We start from the raw sequence: 17,786 nt of genomic DNA, 5'->3' as shown, positions 1-17,786 counted from the left end.
TGTTGATATTCCAGCTTCCTGGAGTCTCCTGAGAAGCCAGATGTGAGAGCAGATGTTGCAGGCACTGTAACAGGTGTGGCAGAGGGGTGGATAGTATTCCCTGGGAGCCAGCGGCTAGAGCAACCATTGCTCCCTGTAGAGTCTGGGGTGGTCCTCCCAGAATGGGATTTTTTTTTTTTTTGAATTTTACTTTATTTTTTTATACAGCAGGTTCTCATTAGTTATCCATTTCATACATATTAATGTATATATGTCAATCCCAATCTCCCAGTTCATCACACCACTACCATCCCCCCTGGCCACTTTCCCTCCTTGGAGTCCATACGTTTGTTCTCTACATCTGTGTCTCAATTTCTGCCCTGTAAACCAGTTCATCTGTACCATTTTTCTAGGTTCCACATATATGCGTTAATATACGATATTTGTTTTTCTCTTTCTGACTTACTTCACTCTGTATGACAGTCTCTAGATCCATCCACGTCTCTACAAATGAGCCAATTTCGTTCCTTTTTATGGCTGAGTAATACAGAATGGGATTTTTAACATTTAGCTTTCCTTCTTGCTTCTGGCTACCAGTTGCCAGTCTGTAATCCCTCAAATTGTGTCAAAGTCTTAGACTTCTCTGAGGTGGGAAGCCGTTCTGCCTCCTCAGCTGCTGCCCAGCTTTACCCAATCTTAGTCCCAAAGTGAAGTGCCCATTACTGCCAGCTGCTCTTGTGCTTTTCTTTCTTTCTTTCTAATTTACTTATTTATTTAACTTTGGCTGCATTGGGTCTTCGTTGCTGCATGCGGGCTTTCTCTAGTTGCGGCGAGCGGGGGCTACTCTTCGTTGCGGTGCGCAGGCTTCTCACTGTGGTGGCTTCTCTTGTTGCGGAGCACGGGCTCTAGGCGCGCGGGCTTCAGTAGTTGTGGCACGCGGGCTCTAGAGCGCAGGCACAGTAGTTGTGGCTCATGGGCTTAGTTGCTCCACGGCATGTGGGATCTTCCCGGACCAGGGCTTGAGCCCGTGTCCCCTGCATTGGCAGGCCGATTCTTAACCACTGCGCCACCAGGGAAGCCCACTTGTGCTTTTCTGAATCTTGTACATTCAAGCATGTGTCTTTGTTCAAGCTTTCCCCCTCCTCCCTACCAATTCTTTTCACACTTTATACCTCTTGATGAAACCTCAACCCCCAAAACAAAAGCCACTTTTATTTCCCTTTCTCTGAATTCTTAGGGTTTCTACAATCTGTACTATTGTGAGGAAACCAGTGTGAATTACATTTAAGGTCTATTCTCTTTAGAACACATTTTAATGTTTTAGAAGGAGAAAAAGGCAGAACATCTTTAGAAGACTAGGTTAAAACAGAAATATTGGAGGTCACATAGCCGAGTTTCAGCGTAATATTTTTGGACTGTAAGGCTGTAAAAACCTGAAGCTGAAGTTCTACTGAGGAGGAGATTGTCAGACATTAGAGCCTGTATGTAGCCTTAGCTGCTCAGTCTCAGGGAGAGCATGAGGACCATCAGTAGAAAAAAGGCGCTGCACCTACCTCTTTCATTTCTCTGAGAAGAGAAAGATGAAGGGAAGGAAAGCTTTGAAGAGTAAGAAGCAAAACTGTTTCTTCTTGTTGTGATTTTGTGTGTGTGTGTGTGTGTGGTATGCCGGCCTCTCACTGTTGTGTCCTCTCCCGCTGTGGAGCACAGGCTCAGGACGCACAGGCTCATCAGCCATGGCTCACGGGCCCAGCCATTCCGCGGCATGTGGGATCTTCCCAGACCAGGGCACGAACCCGTGTCCCCTGCATCGGCAGGCGGACCCTCAACCACTGCGCCACCAGGGAAGCCCTGTTTCTTCTTCTTGCTAGTGTGGAATAGGAGGACCCAGAGTAGAAGCGATGCCTCACTCCGAGACCAACAAGTGCATAATGACGGTAGATAAAGCAGTACGCATTTCCTTAGAATGTTGCTGAAGCTTCCATATCTATCTTTATCCCTTATACAGAACAATTAACTGATTTTTTAAAAATCAGAAAGCAATGTTTTTACTGTTAGGTAATGAACTAGGAGCAAAAGGCCTAGTTTCTAGTCCTGGATCTAGGTCTAGACTTGAGCAAGTTACTTAACTTTGTTGAGTTTTATTTATTTTTTTCATCTATAAAATGGAAACAATATCCACCCACTTGCAGGCACTCTATGTAAAAACACATAGAAACCATTTAAACATTAAACAGTAATTAAGCTGCATTGTGGCAGGCTCTGGTCTAGTCACTGGGGGTGCATCAGTGAACAAAAACAGATAAAAATCTCTGTCCTTGTGGGGTTCACTGACTAATATAATTGGCCAGGTCACATTTTAGTTTTTCACACTGCTCAGTTATCCACCTCTTTCTTTTTTTATGAAACAAGTGTTTGCTGAATAACTGTTATCCTCTGGGGGTGTTTACAAGTGAATCAAATCTATAGATTGATTATGGGTCCTTATGATGGAACAGAAATAAGGAGGCTGAATTCCAGGCAAGACTTTGCTGCAAGCTAGCTAGCTCTATTTTTTAGTTATAAAAAATAACTTTGTCACATATTTGCACTTCAGTATTCTAAAATTATCTATATTTTTTCTCCTGGAGTAGGTCAAATTCTGCCCCTACTGACTTACATGCTTTACTTATTTCTTTGATCGATTAACCCCTTTTAAAAAAAAATTATTTATTTTATTTATTTATTTTTGGCTGCGTTGGGTCTTCATCGCTGAATGCAGGCTTTCTCTAGTTGCGGTGAGCGGGGGCTACTCTTTGTTGCAGTGCGTGGGCTTCTCTTGTTGTGGAGCACGGGCTCTAGGCGCACGGGCTTCGGTAGTTGTGGCATATGGGCTCAGCAGTTGCGGCTCACGGGCTTAGTTGCTCTGCAGCATGTGAGATCTTCCCGGACCAGGACTCGAACCCGTGTCCCCTGCATTGGCAGGCAGATTCTTAACCACTGCGCCACCAGGAAAGTCCCCAATTAACCCCTTTTTATACATCATGAAAATACAACATTTAGTTCAGCCCTCATCAGAACGATTTGTTCATTCCAAATTAATGAAGTTTCATTATACTTGTATAAAAAGAGGACAATCTTGTAAATATTAGATCTTAGTATGCAGCATAGCTGTATCTAGCTCAAGTACTACAATACCAGAGATGATAGTAAATTCCAAAGTTTCCAAGAGACTAGTTTTACTGTCACTGGGATGAAATCCAATTATAGAGGAAATGTAGAACGTAGTTAGCATGTATTCTGGAACCAGACTGTCTGCATTTGAATCCAAGCTCTGCCACTTATCTGTGGGTGACCCTGGACAAGTTATTTTACCTTCTTTTCCTCAGTTTCCTGGAGAGAAGATAGTAGTGCAAACTTCAAAGAATAAACACTTGTCAAATGTTTAGAACAGTGTCCGACAAAGGGAAAGAACTTTATAATTTGGGGCTGTCTTTTAGGAGGGAGTTGAAGGGAGAGGAAATAAGAGTAGTGGATATATCATGTAGAGAAGCTGGTGGTAAAGGGAGCGAGAGATTGGACCACACTTACAGAAAGGGGAAGGGACAAGCATTCAAGAACAGGTGTTTGTGTGTATTTTATTTCCCAAGATAAGGGAAGCCTATGACTTTTGAAGGCAGTGGAATAGAGCCAGTGAACAGAAAGTTGGAAGAGGGAGGGTTAGCTATAGGTTCAGGGTGATCTATAACAAGGACACAGGTAGTTAGAGATGATGGAAGGTAAGTAATCATCAAATAGTTTTCTCTGTGTTCCTCAGGAATTCAGCTAGCCTTTATAATATATTACACATCTGGCATTGAAATTCTGAAGACAATAGATCAGACCATACACCTCAGCTGTTCAGGATCAAACAGTGGATGGGGAGAAATTAGTGAGATGATGCGAAGTAAACAGAGAGAACTTTAGCAACAGGCTGAAGAGTAGTCTGAATTCTGTGGTGCAGCTGGGTCATTCTGAAAGGAACCTCACAGACAGACTAATGCAGGGTTCACTAGACAGAGGCAGGGTGGCTCCAGGAGCACAGGCATACGGCATCCTCAGCCAAACCACTAACAGCCAGGGTCCACCCACAAGCCATGGCAGCAGACCCAACAACTGGGTTGTGTTCAGGTGACTGGAGTGGCCACTCATACATCAATCTTTTTATCGCAATTGCCACGGGAAAATAATTTGGTCCAAGAGCCAAATTCAAAGTGAAGATCACACACACACACACACACACACACACACACACACACACACACACACAGATAGTCTTTTCTATCTTAACAGGAAGCTTTAAAAATATCCTGTAATAAGGCTGAGTAAATAAAGCTGCTTTAACTGAAAATTTTTGGGTTCTCATATCCAGAGAGAGGACCAGCTATGCTAGCAGCTTGGGTATTATACATATTTGGTAATTTGGGAAGAAGACACAAAGCTATAAGCTTAGCTAAAACAAGAGGAAGAGGACTTATTTTGAGCTGGACAGTATCTTCATGGTGGTAAGAACTAAGATGTCTAAGAGAGGCCCATTAATGCCTGTAAATCATACACTCTCAGGAAAGACTCATACTTTGATGTGGATGAAATTCAGTGTCTTAAAGGGGTAAAGCATTAAATGGATTAAACGTAAAAGAGTTTGGCATTGCCTGACATAAATATTTCTACCTTTTCTTCCTTCCACCCAAGGTAATTCCCTTTTAAGTATTGTTTCTCAATATAGATTAAGAAGTTTTATCCCTAGCTAAAGGGAGTCCAGGCATCAGTAGCAGGAGTGAAGAAGATTATTTTCAACAGGACACCCCGCTGAACAGAGCTCCCCAGTCTACACACATGGACAGTCTCCTCCACTACCAGCTAAACTTAACTTGCCAAATATTTGCTTGGAGTGTATCCCACATGACTGGATCCCTATGCAGAACCTGTCGGATCCCATACACCAGTTCTATACCCAACCCCAGCCTCTGCTTGTTTTGCTGTTAACTGTTCACACCAGTACCTTCAGAGGCTCACCCACAGGCAGAACCAGCATAACCTATGAGTTTTACTCCTCCCCAAAGTAGCAATGACTTATAGGTATGGGAGTAGGAAAGCCCAGACCCTTTGTCTAGAGATGGGATAAACGCTGAAGTGTAGTTTACACTCCAGAGTTTCCCAAAGCTTCAGACTGAGACTGGAATTACCTAAAATCTCACCACATCGTGGCTTCTTCTCCTTCTCTGTCCTACTTTCCCACTCCCTTACTGTTTCTCCTGGGAGTACATCCTTAATAAGTCACTTGCATACAAGCCCTTGGCTCAGGCTCTGCTTCTGGGAATGCTCAGCACAAGACAGTCCTTACTTATTATTCATTGATTCATTCAAAAAAGTGCACTGAGTGTCTAAGTGCTTTCATCCCAGTCCAGTGAATTAGAGTGATATATAGTTAGGTGAAATGTAACCATGGATATTCTCAAGTATTATATGGGACATACAGAGACTACACATTTCTAGAGTCAAAAGAAACTTAAAATATGAACATATCATCATGCCTGACAAGGTGATTTCTACCTAGTAGGTTCTTATGTGTGCCAAAAGATTTGTTTAGCCCTTGGCCTCATAATGTTGACCACTGAGGAGAGCCAATCATTTCTTAGAATGCTGTTTTACTCACGAACATTTATTGGGCTCCTGCTATGAATCAGAAAGTGAGAAACCGACACACTCATAAGCATCGGGTTTGCCAAAATTTTCTGTAAGATGTTAAGGAAAAACCCAAACGAACGTTTTGGCCAATTCAGTACAATATAATGAGATAATTACATCTTGAATAATGTATACAATGCCATGTTGTTTCCGAGAAAACAAAAGACTGGATCTTGGAGGAAAAGTACAATTGATTCTGGACAAAAGTAGAGAGAGGCATTCTAGAAAGGGAATAGCAAACTCCAGAGTAATTAGGTGTAAAAGAGCATTGGTAGGTTTCTGCAAGTGTGAGTAGTTTACAGGATTGAATCAAGGGTCACACGAAGAGGAGAAGCAGGAGATAAACCCAGAAGTGGAGGTTGGAACCACTCAGTGGTACACCTTAGGTACTTCAGAACTTTATCCTGTAGCAGTGGGGAACCTTCAAAGATGTTTAGGATTTGCCAAGGTTTGCCTTGGAAACAATACAAAGGATGTGTTAGAGAAAAGAAAGACTCCGGTCAGAAACACTAGTTAGTTAGAAGGCTGTTATTAAGTTAAATCAGGTATAATTTCCAATATACAACCATTTTTGATCCAACAATAATGTGAATTTCATATAGTTCAGATTGATACACTGGACAAGAAGAATGAGGGTGAGAACCTGAACAATGACGTGAAGACTGGAGAGAAGGAGTGAAATAAAACAGACACACAGGAGAGAAAATTGGCATGAAATGCAGGGGCAGAGTAAGCTGCAGAATTAGGTGTGACCATGAAGCAAAATTTTGTAATGTGAATGACAGAGTGAATCACGGAGAATGTCCATAAGGGAGATGGGTTCTACCAGGGGAGTGGATTAGGGAGTGGAACAGGGCACCATACCATGCTTCAGAACTCACAGCTCTTCACCTATTACCTTGCAGCGCCTCATTTCTCTTTAATTCCTTCTTTTCCTGCTACTTGACATTGGACAGGCATATGATACCCAAATGCCTACTGTTATATTTGCTCTTAAAGTTGGGCCAACAAATAATGCAATCCCAAGTGTATTTACTTAGTTAAAGCAGTCCTCTAAATGAGAACCTAAGCAGCATGACAGCAGGAAGAGAAACTTAGCGGTCCTCTAGTGAAGGGACCCAACCTAACCAGATTGCTCTTTAACATATGAAGGGTCTTCTCATACATAGGCACACAGGCGATTCTGAAAGTCTTAGAGAATGAAGAGGAAAGTCTGTTTTGTTTTTCTTTTCTATTTTGACCTCGACTCTGACCATTCTTCCAGATCCACAATGTTTCTATAAAAAGTGTCCCTAAACATCTTGTGTTTGCTCTGAAATAGATATTGGCCAAATTATATTTTTTTGTTGCAATGAAGACATGTCATTTTATTGTCCTTCAAGTAACACTGCCTTCCTAAAATAAAAAATTGTCTATTTGTTTAACACAGTCAAGAACTGGAGAACCACATGTTGTCTGGACATTTTATATAATGTCACGCCACCTGGGTTGGGCATGCTATTTAAGATGATCTTAACTATACTCTTGAGAAAAAAAGCACTCTAGCAATCTGATAAAAAAGACTGACTAAAGATACGTTGAATTCAATTTCTTTTTGTTCTTTCTTGTAACAATTTCTTATAAGAATTTCATTTCATTTTGCTAGTTGTTGTAAGAGAATTACTAAGAAATGTATAAAAAGGAAACATTTTTCAGGTATATTTTCTTTTTATGTATTTCAACTTTGTCAAAATGTGTATATTTCAATATTTTATTGCAACGAATGAATTTAAGCGATTATTTGTAGAATGCTGTTGAGGGATGGGCCTCAGGACAAATTATGCAGCATTGTTCATTCAGACCACAAATACTTACAGACCGTCACCTATGTGCTAGGCACTGTGGTAGCTGTTGGAGATGCAGTGATAAGCTAAACCAGGCATGGTTTCTGCTCTCAGGAAGCTTGTAGCCTAGAGATAATAACTCGTGTTAAACAAATAATCACATAAGTAACTAGTCGTTACAAACTACAATGAATTCTTGAAAAGAAAATAGTGGGTCACACAGTGGGAGACCAGTCCTGGTCAACGGGGTGTTCTCTGAGGAAGTGATTTTCCAAGTTAAGACCTGAAGGACAAGTAGTAGTTAGCCAGGTGATGAGGGAATGGGAGAGCACTCTGGGTAGGGGAAGCTTCAAGTGCAAAGGCCCTGAGGTAGGCAGGAGGATGACCCTGTTTGTGATGTTCCTGGATGGCTAGAGTGGCCTGAGCACATGGTAGCAAAAGGTTCAAAACAAAGCTGGAGTTGCAGCCGGAGGCTAGATCAAGCAGATAATGTTATGAATTTTGATCTGTACCCTAAGAGCAACAGGAAGCCACTGAAAGCTGGAGAGTGGTAGAATTAGATTTACCTATAAAGATCATTTGAAGTCCGTGAGCTTTCATTCGGCATTTAACAAATGCTGTGATAAATGCTCTCAGGTTCCCGAAGTCACATTAGAGCCGATTTCTGCTCTCAAGTAATGTCTGGTGTGTCAGTGTGGGAAGAAATAGAGTGTGGGTCAAAGCACAGAGGCAGGAATGAGACAGTCTCGGGGAGATAATATCTAAAACATCTTTGTTTTACTCGGTCATAACCGGTGGGCATTGATGTATGGATTGGGGCTCTGCTGTTTTTTTTTTAAATGTTCAGGGAAGTGTCATCTGATGAAAGGAGTCATAATCAATAATTCGTCCACTGAAACCCTCTGTCTGTTCACAGATCAGGCACCACACAAACAACTATGCATCCAGCTCCACCTCTTTACCCCACCAGTGCTCCTCAACCCTGATGTGGAGTGACCACTTGGAAAGGTGAGATGTAGAAGCGGTCTGGATCTACAGCTTAGTCCTCCCCGATCTCTCTGTTCTGATCCAAGTTCATGTTACAAAGGCAGAATACCTCTAAGAATTAAAATGCAAGCTAAGCACACACATCTGATTAAGGAGGACTAGATTCCCCAGAGGAGCTACTGTTGTTTTTTACAACTTCACTTACATTTCCTCCAATTAAGCTTTCTGAGACTGGCTCCAGGCTGCTCTTGGAACTGACCAACTCTCATGTAGTGAAAGAGCCTGCACATCACTTTTCATAGTAGGAACAGTCTCCAGGAATATTTCTTAATTTTTTTGAAAATTGAAGTATAGGTGATTTACAATGTCATGTTATTTTCAGGTCTACAGCACAGAAATTCAGTTATACATATATATATATAATATATAATATGTATATATATTATATATATATAATATATATATTCTTTTTAAAATTCTTTTCCCTTATAGGTTATTACAAAATACTGAGTATAGTTCCCTGTGCTATACAGTAGATCCTTATTGGTTATCTATTTTGTACGTAGTATTGTGTACATGTTAATCTCATCCTTCCAGGAGTATTTTAAAGCTAAGTGACCCCTGTTTTGCTTAGGCACCAGAACTCAGCATGTTCACCATATGTTTAGCACACTCTTACTTGCTCTTTCGATTATATCTGTTTTGTATAAAACATATATTTCAATGAATGAACATTGCAGAAAGTAGAACATAATGCCAAATGTGATGCACATTTGGTCAGACTAAATTTCGAGCATTAATTTCCTCCCTCAAACATTTTCTTTCAATATTCTTGTTACTGACTGTAGGGTTAACTGAATGAATAGTCTTCTGTGTGTCATCACATTGTGTGATCTTTTTTGTTTTAATGAGAGCATGTAAAAAGTTTTAATTTATTTTCAAAGATAGCACATGTCTTTTCAAATAAATTGAACCCTTCATTTTTAATGGAAAGTCAGCATGTTCGTTTTATTTCATTCCCTGGGTACAGCTGGGTACAATAGCTCCTCTACTCAATATAAGTTGTTATGACAGATGTGGACATTCAAGCAGCTCAATTTCTTTGACCATTTGTTCTCCCATAGTGGCAGTAACTGAGAGATAATCACTTCTGTTCTTCAGGGCAAGATCTAAATGTGTTTTTCAATAAATACTGTGTAACAATGCCCAAAGGATAAGAATAAGCTGGTTGCTTCTGGAACATACCTCAAAAATCACAAGGCCAATAAAGTTTTTACTCAACTCACTTTTATGATCTTATATCCTTCCCCTGGATATCTGCCTGTAATATTCATATTACAGGCACTGTTTTGCTATGAACACAGATCCCTTGGAAAACAAAAGAAGGGAGATACCCATCTCCCATCTCATTATTGGTAGGTTCATGCTAATCCCACCTTTAATTTTTTAAAGTAAATCTTATCGTACTTCCTATCATTATATAAATAAGCCAAGCTCTCTATAGGAACTTTGGAAAATAAAGAAAATTAGAAAGAAAGGCAACTTACTAAACTTTACTTCCACTACTCAAGAAAAACTCACCATCATTTTAGTGTATTTCTCTCTTCATTTTGCCCTACACTTTCCTTGATTTAGTTTTACATACTTATGATAATATATACTCATTATTGTGTCTTGTTTTTTTACTTCATTTAACATAAAATAAGCATTCCTCAGATTATTTACAAATTATTTTTAAACTAACTTTAATATTTACGTAATAGCCTATTAAAAGAATATACTATAGTTTACTTAATCATTATGTGTGTTCAAATTTGGCACCATGATGAATAGAGTTGTATCTATTACCCAAAGACTGAAATGCAGAATTAAAAAAAAAATTGTGATTGTTTTTACCAAAAGTATACTTTAAGGAATAAATAATATATAAAATTTTAATATTCTTGAAAGATGCCTATAGTCTGACTGCTTTCAAAAAGAATTACTAGAGATTTAAAATTTCTTCAGCAATGTGTGAGAGTTTCTACTTTGTTTTATTCTAACCAGCACTGTATGTTATCTTAAAACACACACACAATACTTTGTTGGTTTGATAGGAGAAAAATTGTATTTCATGGCTCTTTTAATCAGTACTCTTCCTGATGTTTTTAGAGTGCGGTTATATACTGATTAGGGCTTGTTTTTAAGGCAAGATTATTTGACCATTCAATGTTTATACAATTGATATAGTTTTATAATTTGATTATTCTTCTGGATTACAATCTTGGAAACCAGAAAAATTGCTCAGAATGAAAGCATACACTTAGTGTAATTAAATGAGCCAGAGGCTTACATGATCCCCAATCCAGAATTATTTAAATTGCTTTTATTTACAAAACACAGATGTAATTACTTCAAACAAGAATGTTTTGATGTCTAAGACATTATATTTCACACTTACATCTTAGTCCTCACACCATAAAAAAACAAAAGTATTCCTATCCATGCTTACTATATCTTTTTCTCTTTATTCTAACAGATAATGAAAGAACGGAGTTGGACTTTTTATTGTAATTCCTGCTTCCCTGAGTTTGTGTATTTCTTCCTACTTGAGAAGGAGAATTTTATATTTTGATTTTTTCTTCTTTTTCATCTTTTAAAAAATTTTAATGTTTTTTCTTGTCAGTAATATCCACTGAGACCAAATTTATTACTGTAATATGTGTCTTTGAGTATTAAAAATTGGTTTCTGGGACTGGATTTTGAGTATATATTTAAGAAGCTGGGTACAATTGCACAGGTGGTGACTGATGAAAAAATGAGAAAAAGAAAACCCCATCCTTCATGAGTTTTACCCCAACTTCAAACCCTTATGTGAATCTCAACTGATGTGGATATCTTTACATTTTATGGTAGTTTTGATTTTACAATATGAGTTTGTAAAATCAGTAAAAGATTTTGTCAGTGAAAAGTCAACTTACTGAGAGCAAGAATTCAATTAATAAGACATAAGCTTCACGAGATAGAAAAGGATGCCAAATGAAGGCAGGAGGGTACCATGACCAAAGATATTTATGCAAAATGTGTGATTAATGTTTTGGAGATGTGTTCTTCTGGGCTAAGCTGGGAACTAAAAGTTCTTAAGTCTGTATTCTGGTTATATGTCATTTAGTAATTCAGGAATCAGCATAATTGTTATTTCTCTGTCTTTGAAGACTGAAATGTGTGATGCAATGAAGAGCTGTCTTGAAATGTCATAGAAAATAATGAAGCTAAGGGGTGAACTGTTGAGTTGGAGCATTAAAAAATCCAGGTGCAGCCTCTGATCCACCACTATCAATTCAGCATTTCTTACAATTTCTTCTTGGGTGACATACAAAAGACAAAATTAATAAATGACATAGTTATCAACTATCAAGTTTTGTTACTTTTTTTTTTTTTTTCGCGGTACGCAGGCCTCTCCCGCTGCGGAGCACAGGCTCAGCAGCCATGGCTCACGGGCCCAGCCGCTCTGCGGCATGTGGGATCTTCCCAGACCGGGGCACGAACCCGTGTTCCCTGCATCGGCAGGCGGACTCTCAACCACTGCGCCACCAGGGAAGCCCAAGTTGTGTTACTTTTTTATGAAATAAAAGGGTCTAGTTTGTCTGAAATAAGAAATTCTGTTAACTTTAAAAAAATACTTTGAGTCATCTACTATCTCTCAGCTAATGTACACTTAGCTGCTCATAAATTCAACCAACATTTCTTTCTCTTATCTTTCTTTCCCACTCCTTTCCTCCTTCTTTTCCCTCACCCCATTCACTTAATTCAACACATATTTATTGAGTGTCCCTTCTTTAGGCACCTAAGGGCCATGCTGTCACCTACGAGGATATCTTAGAAAGAGATGATAATATGGTATCAGTAGTTTTGCAATAGGAGCCTATACTGTGACTCTATTGTCATTTCTGTCAATGAGATGAAACCAAAATAGCTGAATCATTCCTTCTGGTTAGTTGAACCAGTGTGAAGTAGCTTCAAACTACAATTATTTTCATTAAATATGTATTGAAATTCAAGCACCATGTAACTGGCACGAAATTGATACTGTACACAATCCCTTTATTCAGGTTTAAATTCAACATATTTTATTGAGCAAGTAGAATTTGCAGACCATCAATAGGAATATCCATACTCCTGTTACCTATCTGTCCATCATCCAGCTATGTGGTTGTCTAGCTGTCATCTATTTACTATTTTATTTTTACAAAAGAGGATAAGGTTTACAGAGGGCTTGCCCAATGTCACTTAGCTAACATAAGTAGGAATTCAGATCCAAGTTTAAGTTTTTTGATTCCAGGTTTACTGTTCTCCCTACAGCACAGTGGGATGTGAGACTTATTACAATGATATTCCATTTATAAGACAATGTGATCTAGTAATAAAAGCATGGGCTTTGGAATCAAACTTGGATTTAAATCTGGCTGTGCCACTCATTAGCTCTGTGAACTTGAGAAAGTTAATTAATTTCATTGAGTCTCAATGAATTAAACTGTAAACTAAAGACAATAATACTTACCTGTGGGGTTATTGTGAAAAGGTACGTAAAGTGAGTGTAACACAATAGGTACTCAATAAGTAACTTAGTAATTGACTGTGATTAATTCTTTATCTAGACTTACCTCCAACTGTATAATATGAGTTCTCACTTTCAACTATAAACTGGCTTCCTGACTGTAGGTTGAAATGTCATGGACAGAATCAATGTTATATAACAACAGATCCCTGGATGCTATTCTTCTTGATTCTAATACCTCATGGTTATTTTTGCCCACACAAAACCTACTCATCTCCCACATGTTAGAATCTCACCTTGTCCTTAGGCCTTGGACAATTTAAGTACAGAAGCTCCTCCTTATCTGTGATTTCAGTTACCAGTGGTCAAGCGCAACCTGAAAATATTAAGTGGAAAATTCCAGAAAAAAACAATTCGTAAGTGTTAAATTGAATGTCATTCTGAGTAGGCGTGATGAAATCTCCTAGGGTTCCGCTCTGTCTTACCTGGGATGTGAATCATCACTTTGTCCCCTGTATCCCACTCATTAGTCACATGGTAGCCCACTCAGTTATCAGATCCACTGTTGAGGTTTTGCAGTGCCTGGGTTCAAGCACTTAATATGCTTTTTACTTAATAATGGCCCCAGGGAATTCCCTGGTGCTCCAGTGGTTAGGACTCCGCGCTTTCTGCCACCAGCCTGGGGTTCAATCCCTGGTCGGGTATCTAAGATCCCCCAAGCTGTGAGGTGTGGCCAAAAATAATAATAAAAGCCCCAAAGCCCAAGAGTAGTGATGCTTGGCCATTCGGATATGCCAAAGAGAAATTGTAAAGTGCTTCTTTAAGTGTAAAGTGCTTCCTTTAAGTGAAAGTTCTCAATTTAATAAGGAAAGAAAAAAAATATATGCTGAGGTTGCTAAAATCTACATAAGAAGAACTCTTATGTTCTTGAAATTGTGAAGAAGGATAAAAAGCTAGTACAATAACGATTGGTTATTATCGTTAATCTCTTATTGTACCTAATTTATAAATTAAACTTTAAAAGAGGTACTTATGTATAGGAAAAAACATACTATATATAGGATGCAGTACTATCTGTGGTTTCAGTCATCCACTAGGGTCTTGGAATGTATTCCCTGAAAATAAGAGAGGACTACTATGTCTTTGTTATCTGCTTACCTCTCTCCCCAGCTCTGAAGTTATATAGTGCTCATTTCGATAATTACTGTATTATTCCTTAAATATTTTCATTATGCCTGTCTGTTTTCCCTTGACAAAATTCTATTTCATGGTTGACAGACACATTTCTTATATTTTCTTCATGGGTCTCATAGCTCTAGTACAGTATTTGACACCACAAAAAATGGGCTGTATAGACCTGGTTCCTGACTACATATAGACCTATGACTTTTGCATTGGAAGAAATAAACTCCTGCCTACTTCTACCAACATTCTATTGCAGAGCCAGTGATTTCATTCAGCACCACTGCAACCCAGTGTGAAACAAAATAAGCAAAAGCAAAAAAAAAAATCCAGCTATGCTGTTCCCAAACGAGGTTGGGACAGGGTAATGTGAAGAGGCATGCCAAGCCATGCTGAGATCTCAGAGCCAGGGCAAGGAAAGGAAACAGGGAATATTAGAGTTAGAAGACTGAGCTTCCATCAGAAGTTATATTTATCCAAATTCTCCCAAGGAAGGAGGAGTTAAAGTCATTATCTTTTGTATGTAAATGTGTATATGTATCTTATAAGGGGACCTTGGTCCACGAAATATATGAAAATTCAGACAGTGTTGAATTGGTCTACATTTTTAGTGTCTACAAGAACGACTTTTAAAAATTAAATAAATAATGAAAACTAGGTTATAAGGAAACCATATAAGCTACTTAAGAGAACAAAATTTTTTTTCAACATCTTCAGTAGTTGGAAGCACATTTAAAAGAAGTCTATTGTTAAGATAATTGTAATTATTCAGATACCTTAAGGATCTGAATAAAATATACCTTGCTTGATATGCTTTTAATTAATTACTATGAATACTTAAATGTTTAACAGCTGTCTTAAAAAATATTTGTACTTACGTGTTTCATTAATCCAGGCTTTTACTAAATATTTTAATTCAAAATATGTCTAGGCTTACCCCATGGATTAAAATGTTTCTCTCTTTATTCATGTTCTAAGACTTTATTTTATTGTCATTATCTGAAATGTTTTTTTATATAAAAATAATTTGTACAATATGCATTTTTAAGAGCTTTTGTAGTTTTTTTTTTTTTAATACTCAACCATATTGTAAGCCCCTTGTAAGCAGGACCTCTGCTTTTGTACCTACAGAGCCTAGCACTGTGGTAAGCACATAGAAATTGCTCAATAAAAACTTGATGGCAAATCTAAGTGACCAGACTGCAATCTACATGAGTGATGACTAAGACACTAGGTATGCACAATATGGGGAAAGGCAGCATTTAGTTGACAGTTGATTCTTTATTTACTTTTCCTCTTTGATGTGCTGCTTTGGTCAGTCTTTAAATCTGAGTGGTGCAGAAAGTCTTCTTTAGACTTCTTGAAGAAAACAACTGCAAATATTTGTTGAATATGGGGTGATTGCTGTTAGAAAAAAAATAAGTGAGATAGAAACTACATATAAAACTAACTTGTCTTTTGGTTAGCTAAGTTATTTCTTACATTGGTATATGAGCTGAATTTTACTACACTTAGAAGTAAATGAAGGTATTGCTGAAGATATATAGGCTGTGGAATAAAATGAACATAATTTGCACATATGAGGGCAGTAGAAAATTTTCATTTTATTACTTTTTTGAGCAAAGTATAGTGTTTTCCTTTTTGAAATAAGTATACCAGAGCCATAGTAAATGAATAAGAGTCATTAGCTGATTTCTTAAAGAAAGTTAGTGGTTGCTGATCATGTTTTTTTATCAGTGTATTTAACTTATAATTGAAATATGAAATCTTTTTAAATGCTTTGGAAATAGACAAGAAGGACTTATTCAGAATTACTTAGAGAAAATAATAAAGAATAAAATTGCAGGTATACATAGAAAACATGAGAACTTAAGTAATAAGCACTAAAATACTATGGCACAGGAAGGGAAGAAGAGATTATACACTAAAAAACCACAATGCCATGTAAAATACAGGGTTAAACCAAACAGAGACTACCAATAGAAATTCAGGATTAAAACAAAGGGATGTAAATTTGTTATAAGACTAGACAAAGTATGATTTAGTAATAAGTGCTCCATAACTACTTGCTGATTGTTGTGGTGTTGGTGGGAGAGGCTCCTGCTTCTTCTGGTAAAGAATAGAAATAGATGTTCGGGCCTCGTCCCTGAAGGGGCTGGATGGGCGAGTTGGGCGCGATGGCTCGATCCTGGGCGGCGGCGGCGGCTGGAGGCGTTGGCGCGTCGTCCTCCTTGCCCCGGCGCCGGCGGTGATCCGAGCAAGTGGCCGCGGCCCCCGATGAGGCTGCTCGCGGGCTGGCTGTGTCTGAGCCTGGCGTCCGTGTGGCTGGCGCAAAGGATGTGGACCCTGCGGAGCCCGCTCACCCGCTCCCTGACGTGAACATGACGAGTGGCCCCGGCGGGCCGGCCGGCGGCCGCCGCGAGCGGCAGGAAGGAGAACCACCAGTAGTATGAGAGCAACAGAGAGAAATTATGTGAATCACTCCAGGCTGTCTTTGTTCAGAGTTACCTTGATCAAGGAACACAGATCTTCTTAAACAACAGCACTGAGAAACTGGGCTGGGTATTTATCCAATTATATCACTCTTTTGTGTCATCTGTTTTTAGCCTGTTTATGTCTAGAACATCTATCAGTGGGTTGCTAGTAAGAGGCTCAATGTTTGTCTTTTCACCAGATCAGTTTCAGAGACTGCTTAAAATTAATCCAGACTGGAAAACGCATAGACTTCTTGATTTAGGTGCTGGAGATGGAGAAGTCACAAAAACAATGAGCCCTGATTTTGAAGAAATTTACGCCACTGAGCTGTCTGAAACTATGATATGGCAGCTTCAGAAGAAGAAATACAGAGTACTTGGTATAAATGAATGGAAGCATACAGGGTTCCAGTATGATGTCATCAGCTGCTTGAATTTGCTGGACTGCTGTGATCAGCCCCTGACTTTGTTAAAAGATATCAGAAGTGTCTTGGAGCCAACTAGAGGCAGGGTCATCCTTGCTCTGGTCTTACCTTTTCATCCCTATGTGGAAAACGGTGGCAAGTGAGATAAACCGTCAGAAATTTTGGAAATCAAGGGACAGAACTGGGAAGAACAAGTGAATAGTCTGCCTGAAGTTTTCAGAAAAGCTGGTTTTATTATCGAAGCTTTCACTAGACTGCCATACCTGTGTGAAGGTGACATGTATAATGACTACTACATTCTGGATGATGTTGTCTTTGTTCTCAAACCAGTATAAACATGTGGAGGTTGAAGTCTTCAGAGTCCACCCCAAGAATGTATGCTCCGGAAGAGGGTCTGTGTTCTGAATTATGTGAAGGGAGGACCTTTGGGGACTGCCATTCTAAATATCATGTAGGAATTTTAAAAGCCAAAATACTAATTATTTCTTTGTAGTGTGTAAAAGGAATGTTTTTAAAAAACAAAAACCCAACTCTTTGAGGATTTTTATAAACTCTTTACTCAGTAATGCAGGTCACACTCTGATTATGGAAGATAATTTTTATACTTAATTGCAGTAGGGACTCATTCTCAGACAAAGTAATAGTCATGACTTCACATGGAACCAATAAATATGGA

The 17,786-nt window shown here is 38.7% G+C and overlaps 1 protein-coding gene and 1 pseudogene across 1 annotated transcript in view; both read left to right on the top strand.

Moving 5' to 3' along the window:
- Nucleotides 1-8,517, top strand: part of PTGER3 (prostaglandin E receptor 3) — a 77,842-nt gene extending 69,325 nt beyond the window's left edge. Inside the window, exon 3 of the mRNA XM_065873949.1 lies at nt 8,422-8,517. Within this exon, the coding sequence (XP_065730021.1) occupies nt 8,422-8,517 (96 nt within the window). The remainder of the gene's footprint in view (nt 1-8,421) is intronic.
- An 8,075-nt stretch (nt 8,518-16,592) lies between these two features.
- LOC136134385 (protein-L-histidine N-pros-methyltransferase pseudogene) lies at nt 16,593-17,445 on the top strand (annotated as a pseudogene).
- Nucleotides 17,446-17,786: the final 341 nt, after the last annotated feature.

Source organism: Phocoena phocoena, chromosome 1, assembly GCF_963924675.1.
Source record: "Phocoena phocoena chromosome 1, mPhoPho1.1, whole genome shotgun sequence".
Lineage (NCBI taxonomy): Eukaryota > Metazoa > Chordata > Mammalia > Artiodactyla > Phocoenidae > Phocoena > Phocoena phocoena.
The sequence above is the reverse complement of the archived record's forward strand: the minus strand, read 5'-3'. Positions and strand labels throughout refer to the sequence as shown.